Raw genomic sequence first — 8,476 nt, 5'->3', positions numbered from 1 at the left:
ACCCAGATAAAATAAACTCTATCTAATTTTTTTTTTTTTAGATGGGAACTTTTTGGCCTTTTATAAAAATATTTCGCAGACTAACACGGATGTCACAAATTGTTTAATCTAGGTGATTGAATCCCTATTACAAGTGATATATTTATCCTTCGGGATAAGTGTATTACTTGTAGTATTGTATTCAATTATTTAAGTTATTTAAAATGTGAGACCCGTTTGGTCTCATCTATTTTAAAATTAAAATGTTACTTTTTAAAATAAAAAAGGTTGTATCCATACTTAAATTATTTTCAAAATCACAAAATCACTACTTTTTCAAACCACGAAGTTAAAAACGGCCGGCACCAGCACAAACCATCAACCGAATAAAACATAGAGAACCCAAACCATCAACCGAGTAGAGCACAGAGATCTCAAAAAATTTGCAAAATCTAATATCACAACACAACCACTACAAACTTTCAATCGAATAGAGCACAGAGAACCCAAACCATCAATCAAATAGAGCATAGAGAACCCAAGGAAATCATAAAATCCAGACTCCCAAACTTGAAACTTCAAACCGCTAATGAGAAAGCCGCAAATTGCAAAGAGAAAGCCACAAATCGTAAAATTATTTCAAACCGCATAAGTAATGGTAGAGAATACTGTGGGATGACGAAGAGCAAATGAATCAAATGGAGTCAGAGATCGGAGAAGAAAGGCAAACCTTAGCCGCCAAAGCTACGGATCGGAGAGGAACGAGAGAGAGGCGAGATATGTTACCTTTAGGGCAGAATCACAAGGGAGAAAAGAGCGAGCAGCAAGGGTGGGGGTGATAAGATCACAAAGAAACACGGGATGCAGAGTCGAACCTACGGCTAGAGTTTAAGCTGGCTTTTCCCAAAACGCCACCGCACCGCATTAACCAAACAACCATCCTAGCGTTTACCCAACACACCACAACAAAAATACTACCCCAAACGGCCCCTAAGTCCCCTAAACAACGTGATAGCAACTTTTTCATTATTAATAGGTTCTCCAAAATGTCATATTTTTTATTTTGCTCGTAATCCAATGATGCATCACAAATAACAAAGTTGTTTTTTAAAACTAGACAGGTTTTTCCGTTCATAAAAAATTCACATAGAGATAACAAATTTGTATCATATTTATAAAAAATATTGTAAAACATTAATAAATACTAAATTCAAATTCTCTTTTGTATTCACCCTCTAATTGATGGCCAATCTGAGGTGACTAGCAAAACATTATAGAATGTACTCAAGTGTTTGGTGGAAAAAAATCTATAAATCAAGGTCATGACCTTCCTAAAATAAAATTTGCATAAAATATTATCATTTCAAGAACTACAAAAAAATACATCTAATTTAAAGAAACTGGTTAATCTTACTAACATACTATACCATGAAATTTAAAATTTAATATTTGCCCATAATTTTCATAGTCGTTATAAAGATGAAAAAAGTGGAAAAAAATATTACTAAAAAACTAAAAAAAGAAATAAAAATAAAATCTTTAAAAAATATAATGTAGATTATGTGTTGATTTGTATTCAGCAAGAGAGTTATCCTTCCACTGAATATAAAAAATAAAAAAAGACACCTTATAAGCCTTTCAAACTTATTAGGAAACTCAATTCTAATACTTTTGTTCTTAAATTACGTCATGATATATTAATAAACTCTATTTTTAATGTGAATGATTTAATATCATGAAAAGAGTTGGCCAACCACCAAATTTATATAGTAATATTTTTACAGTAACATGATCATCATTTGCAAGTACATATCCAGTAGTTATTGTTTGAGATTGAAAATAAGATTAATTAAGCACCATCAAATGAGTGTTCAAATAAAAAATTTTAAGGGGAATAAATCGGCAAATAACTAAGTAAGAATACTTGGTTTGCCGACAAAGAGCTTAAAAATATTACCCCAAAACTGGTGGAAGACTATTAAGAGTTTTATTTTTTAAAAATAGATCTTTATGGTCCAAGAGAATTGAGGTGCCTCGTGATGACAACAGCGGACCAATCACAAAAAGCCAACGAGAAACAAAAAAGGAATTTATTTAAAAACATGGGTCAAGGACTTGAGGCTAATTAAAAATGACAAGTTAATTTTTGCATTTTTATGTATTAGAGAAATGGTATGGAGTTGTGGAGGGGAGATTATAGAAGAGTTCTCTAGAGAAAGTTATCTCGGGTTTATGAAAATTATTGATAATTACCGTTCACTAAACTAATAAGGTTGAAAATAGTTACTTTCTAGTAAAAAGTCCATTCAAAAGCTCCATAGATGCTATCACTCAAAGATAGCCCTAACTTACCTAGTCTCATTCTAAAATTTATTTGGTAAACTTAGATTTCTTTAAAACTTATAAAACTCTTCATATCTTAACCATACATTGATTTATCATTTTCCACAATTATCTTGCCACTTCCTTTGAACCAAATTCAAAGAACTAGCTTCATACTTCAAATCGGCCAAGCTAAATCCGTCAAGGCATAGTTTCAGAGAAGCCTCCACTTCAATACTCAAAACCCTTGGAATAATGCCACAAACTCTAGAACTAAAATTTAAACTTCATTGTACCATTTTCAAGTGTTCTCAAGATCAAGATGTTCAGAATTTTACAACAAAAAATTTTTTATATCATTATACTTTATCTCAAGTGTGAAGAATAAACCAACCTTTGTCAACCCTAAACTTTTCACTACTACCACACCATAAAATTTTTAACCATACCATTCCTAAGACATAAAAGAAACTTTCTACAGCAAGCTTAGCTCTTGAAACACTTTAAAAAGAAAACTATATCACACCTAGTCAAACCCTTAAAGGGAGTCAAAATTAGTATTACGTACTTCAAAAAACCAGTCAACCCATACTAAATGATTTACATGGATAGAGAGACTTGGCTTTAGCTCATAACAGCCTTCATAACGATTTACACACATACCTTGCCAAGTTATCTTCTCTTAGTCAAAACCATGAAGAGAAGAAGAAAGAATGCAGAAAAAACACTTGCATCTTCTTTTATCTCCCCTGGATCTCTCTAGCTTGCTACATGGCCAAGGAAATTAAGCAAGGACAAACCCACTAGAGGCTTTGCTTGACTCCAATCACTCCTGATTACATATGTCGCCTCTCTAAAAACTTTAACCCTTTTAGGACCCCTAAAACTTAGAGGAGAGCCTTAAGGAAAGGTTGATGTGATCCTAAAGGAAACCTATAGATAGAATATTCCTTCTTTCACCTCCAATCAGGAGCTAGTATCACTTTCTAAAGAAAAAAACATAGGGAGTTTCACCCACCGCAGTAATAATTCATGTGAAATTTTGAATCAAATATGTTCACCAATCTAGCCTTAATAAAAGGTTAATGAGTATAATTGAGTTAAGTTGATAATCATCAATCCAAAATCAGGAAGCATCCACACCAAGTACTCATCAATTGTCGTGTATGTAATAACTACAACTGCATTGCTTTATGACAAAGCAATTTGCAAGTTGGATAAATTAGGCATTTAAAAAAAAGACAAAAGTCCTTCCATTTTTTTTTTTTTTGTGTACTGTAAAATTCAGAACCAAGTATGAAAACCTTGTGTTCAACAATATAAGCCAGACCAAAATAAGTGAGCAAGCAAATTGAGCAATAATCATTCTAGGTGCATCTCTATGGAGAAATCAAAAATAGAGTTGAAATGCAAAAAATCAACAAGAGAGCTGAGTGCAGATCCAGAAGCGGAAAAATAATTCATGGCATACAGAAAAAAAACATTTGGGTATGGTAATAGATTCTAGTAAAAACAATTACAAACTTTTTGCATCAAGTACTTCTGCACTTTCTTGTGTGAAACAAAATGCATTCATTATGCCTGATGATTAAGCTGCCAAAGGAACAAGGACTACAGAAGCACAGTACTTATTACCTCATAAATGCTAGTACTATGATCAGTGGACAGCTGTATAGCATGCATTTTTTGTCCACAGAGAGAGATTTCCAAGCTCTTGTTAACTCTCCTGATATGGTTATTTTGATTGCGCATAGGAGATTCCTCTGATATCCTGTCAAGCTCCATATGAACCAGAGGGCCCCCTGGCCTATTTCGGCACCTTAAACCATCTGTTCCAAGATCGGAATTACCAAAGCAGTCATTTAGTCTATCTTGTGCCAAGACAACACGACTGTCGCCAAGATTCATTACATAAACATCTTGATCCTTCATCAACATCACAAGAACGCAGGATCCCATCAGTGCAAGCTCAGGATTTATATCAAGTGCCTTCTCCACCATGTCAATGTAAGCATCCTCTGTAGTTTGAAGTGCTTTTGCCATAGCCTTCAGTACAGCACAATGATCCACTGGTTCCGACTTGCATCTCCTAATGACCAATGAAGGATTGGCCACCTTCTCATCCAGATGGTGTTGATCTCTGTGCCAATCATAACTCCATGGGAAAAGTTTTTTCCTTAATGATTTCTGCTTCCTGTACATTTTTCCCAACTTGAATCCAATCAAAGATTTCTTCATCATGTGCTTCTGTGTGGAAGATGAAACCGAAGATTTAACTATTTGTTCTGAGCCAACGGATGCCCCCTCAAGTGTATCTTCACTTTCTCTTACACAAACAATTACATCAACGTGGCCCGAGCTTTCTCCCTTGATGCTCGTGGCACATGAAAAATTATTTGCCTCTGCTAAATCTTCTGTAGCACATAACTCTCCTTGAAAATTTGGAAGTGGATCTCCAGATTTCTCAATGATGGTATCCCGTCCCAAACAAGACTCATTGGGTATGGAGTACTCCTCAAGTTCCATTTGAAGAAGTTCATATAATCGCTTGCTTTTCCTGTGTGTCATCCATGAGTTGTCTTTTGGGCAGCAAGAAGCATCTTTTAGATCATCATCAGCAGCTACATCTGCATTCTTTTCATCAACATATGCACGCTGATCTTGGTTCACTACACCTAATTGCTGAATGTCTGATTCCCTGGCCCTAACTCTACCTTCTAAAGTGTAATCATCTAGTACTGATTCATTTTCTAAATCATCACCCACAGGACAATTCCCTACATTTTTATTTCGCTCTGATGGTACAGGAGGAGGAACTTCTGCAGACAACTGGTTCTTAGAGAGATCATTACATGATTGAGAACCAGAAAGCAGTGTTTCAGTGCAGCCATTATGGACCATTGGAGGCATGAATTCTGGTTGTAGACATTCTGAAGAACAGGGAACATTGTTTGCAGAAATAACAGTTGTAGGTGAACCCCTTTGAGATCCATCTTCATAATCCCACAACAAACCTTCCAATTCTTTATCTATTGCTTTGTAAAGGTTGCTCATAAGAAAATCAGGTGCATCAGGGCCACTGAAACCATCATAGATCCCAATGAATAGCCACCCTTGCTCTTCAGACAAAACAACATGAACCCTGTCCTCACCAGCCTTACCATGAGCCCATTGCAAGTTCCTCGTACATCTATATTCAGGTTCAGACGACCCAACCTCAACACAGTTCTGTGATGCTGGCTGTCTAAGATTTTCCTCCTTAGGATGCCAAACCATCTGCACCATTGGATGCAAAAGTACTCTCTGCATCCAACCAGAACCCTGCAAGCCTTTTGTAAATGTTCGAGAGAAAGCACGTCTCATGGGTCTACTCACACTCCTGACAAGACGTTTGATCCCAGCATTTCTCTGACCATAGCTAAGCGGAGCAGAAAAATTGCATCTATCTGTTCCATCAAGAGGACCAGACATGAACATACCTTTATCTAGTGGCCCTGACATGCAGCCTGCCCCTCTTTCCAAAGGTCCAGAAGCAAACCCTCTCTCCAAAGGCCCAGAAGCAAACCCTCTCTCTAAAGGCCCTGATAAAAAGCCATTCAAGGGTCCAGACCCTCGAGGCACTGGCTGCAGAGGTATGGCAGCAAACGAAGCCGTGCTCTCAAAAGAAGCAGCGGGCTCCTGGACATCACCAGCTAGCAACACGTTCAAATTTCCACCAGTCCTGGCTGTAGAAGCATTGGCACTGACTGAGGCTCCAGAAATGGTCTTAAAAGTGGTTTCAGAAAGGTTCTTATTAGGTCTTTGCTGGCCACCCACGTCCTCAGCACTCACTTCCTGCCTAAAAGAGCCACTCTGTATATCGGAACTGAGGTTACTTGAATCTAAGGTGTACCTCTCAGAGGTGGATGGAGTTATTGCCGGAGAGTCAAAAATCACTGGCCTAACATAACAGAAGGAATGGCCTAACCCTTCATCTAAGGGCTCTAAAAACTCCAAATTGTTTCCATCCTTAACATTGCCGGATGGAACGAAGCAACCGATGACCCGTGAGCTGCTGTTTCCCATACCCTATCTAGCAAAGCATAAACGATCCACAGCCGATGATAATTCTATCAAAAAATAGCCAGGATGGATGAGCGCACCGATTGCTCTACAGAAGCAGCAGCACGTAAGCAGCAAGGTCACCGCCGACGGCAATGAAAACAGCCGCAAAAAACCGAAGTATCCCTTAACCAGCAGAATCCTTTCCCGGTTTCTTTGCATCATAAGCAATGGAGGCACAAAGCCTACAATATCAGAACCCAAATAACCTATAGCACCCGCATACAAAACAAACCCAATCGAATTCATCAGCTTTAACTGTAAAAATAGTCAGCACAGAAAACATTAAGAAAAAATAAAGGTTTAGCAATGGCGACTCCCATTGATACCTGTTGAGGAGCAGTAGGCGAGGCTCCTACTGAAACCGCCGATCGGAGCCCTCCGCGGACAGATCTACATGCCCAAGCGAGAAACAAGACCAGGAGGAAGAGGTAAAGCAAGCCAGGGGATGTCTCAAGAGGAAGAAATCGAGAAGGCCCAGATGAGAAGGGGAAGGAGAGTCACGCCAAGATGAAATTTTTCAGAGAATGAGCTGGCAGAATAGGGGAGAAGTCAAAGTGACAGGCGGAAAAAAGTGGAGTTGGTTTTTTTGCACCGAAGAAATGAAAAATGGATGGGGATGGTCGGGTCTCCCTACAGTCTCATGAGGGGGAAGAGGGAGAAGAGGAGGGGGGAATATAATTGTAGTCTCTGTACGGTAGAGGGGTCACTTTCTTGGGGTTTTCAAATGGGTTTGAACTGCCAAAGCAACACATAGTTGAAAGAGAAAAATAAAAAGCTCTTCTTCACTAATTTTTTTTGTAATTTTTCTTTCTTTTTTTTTTTTTTGTTTTTTCTGCTTGCGATCTTTTCTTTATAATTTTGGATTTCTCAAAATGTAACTTTTTTTTTCTCCTTGCCGCCTCTTCTTGTCGCCTTCCCGTTTTGACGAGCATCAGCGCTCTAAAAAAGCAGAGGTAAGGCTCCAACCAATTTCATCCAGCTCTCACTCTCTCTCTCTCTCGATCTTCTTCCTCCTAATCTCTATCTTTCCTCTCTCTCAGTTTTGCTCGAAACATTCGCCCAATTGAACCTGTACGATACATTCGCTTTGGAACTAGACAGGAAAGCAGCAGTGGAATCGCAATGTACAAAGACCTGAAACTCCCATATTTCTTCTCCTTCTGTTAGCTCCTACCCACAATTAATGAGGAAGGTAACATTCAACTATCTCCCATTTCTCCCACCTGCTCGCGCCACGACTTCTCTGATCTCGTGAATCCATCTCCCAATGCTTAACCTGGGATTTAAGGCAAATCAGAGGAGAAATGTGATTTGAGAACGGTAGGGTTTAAAGCACATTTTTTTAATTAATATTAAGAAGGTACACTATTTCTCCCTTTTAAAAATATATAATAATATAATAAATTAAAAACTTTATTAATAGTAATATTGAGAATTGATTAGGTTATCCTTTCAAATAACTTTAATCGCATAATTAATTATATGTTCTTTTCTAGTTGGTTTAGAATGCTAGTCGAGCCGTCGAACTTATAGAAGTATCACGTTACCACCTCGAGGTAAATGACTATTGTTTATTGGAGGAAAAATGTATCCTTCCTAGTTAGGGACATTATTCCTTATTAATTGTAGTAGAATATCATATTTATTGTCTATGTTTTGTCCGTCCTGCCCTTACTACTTCAATTATGGTGTTGCACTTATTATAGATCACTTTATTGTTAATGATGAAATTTCTGACTACCTTAATTTGTTGTTGCATATTTGATTTAATCTTGCAGTATGATGTTTTCTTTTTCTGCACTTGTATGAATTTGCATATGTTATATCACAAGTTGCATGAAATATTTTAACTTTAACATGGTATACCTATAAAAACAATTTGGCTTACTTGTGTGTGATGGTGTGTAGGTCCATAGAGCCCTTTGGATTTTGGCTAGTCGGGTCGATGGGCCCATAGAGTGAAGACTCTACAGAAAATTATCGGGTTTCCTTGGGTTAGTATTTTTTCTTCTTGGGTTCAGGGTGCCTGTGAAACTGGCTATATAAATATAAATAAAAACATAATAATAAG

General features: G+C 37.5%; 1 protein-coding gene across 3 annotated transcripts in view; it reads right to left on the bottom strand.

Moving 5' to 3' along the window:
• Nucleotides 1–7,108, bottom strand: part of LOC110022426 (protein phosphatase 2C 32) — a 43,972-nt gene extending 36,864 nt beyond the window's left edge. The window contains exons 1-2 of one of the 3 annotated variants that reach the window (XM_020721382.1): nucleotides 6,732–7,108; nucleotides 3,937–6,611 (exon numbers count right to left, since the gene is read on the bottom strand). In XM_020721382.1, coding sequence (XP_020577041.1) covers nucleotides 3,937–6,366 — 2,430 coding nt within the window. In that variant the 5' untranslated portion in view covers nucleotides 6,367–6,611; nucleotides 6,732–7,108. Of the gene's footprint in view, nucleotides 1–3,936; nucleotides 6,661–6,731 lie in introns of all 3 variants that reach the window. The other 2 variants (XM_020721373.1, XM_020721363.1) reach the window with 2 other exon arrangements.
• Nucleotides 7,109–8,476: the final 1,368 nt, after the last annotated feature.

Source organism: Phalaenopsis equestris, unplaced genomic scaffold (assembly GCF_001263595.1).
Source record: "Phalaenopsis equestris unplaced genomic scaffold, ASM126359v1 Scaffold000002, whole genome shotgun sequence".
Lineage (NCBI taxonomy): Eukaryota > Viridiplantae > Streptophyta > Magnoliopsida > Asparagales > Orchidaceae > Phalaenopsis > Phalaenopsis equestris.
The sequence above is the reverse complement of the archived record's forward strand: the minus strand, read 5'-3'. Positions and strand labels throughout refer to the sequence as shown.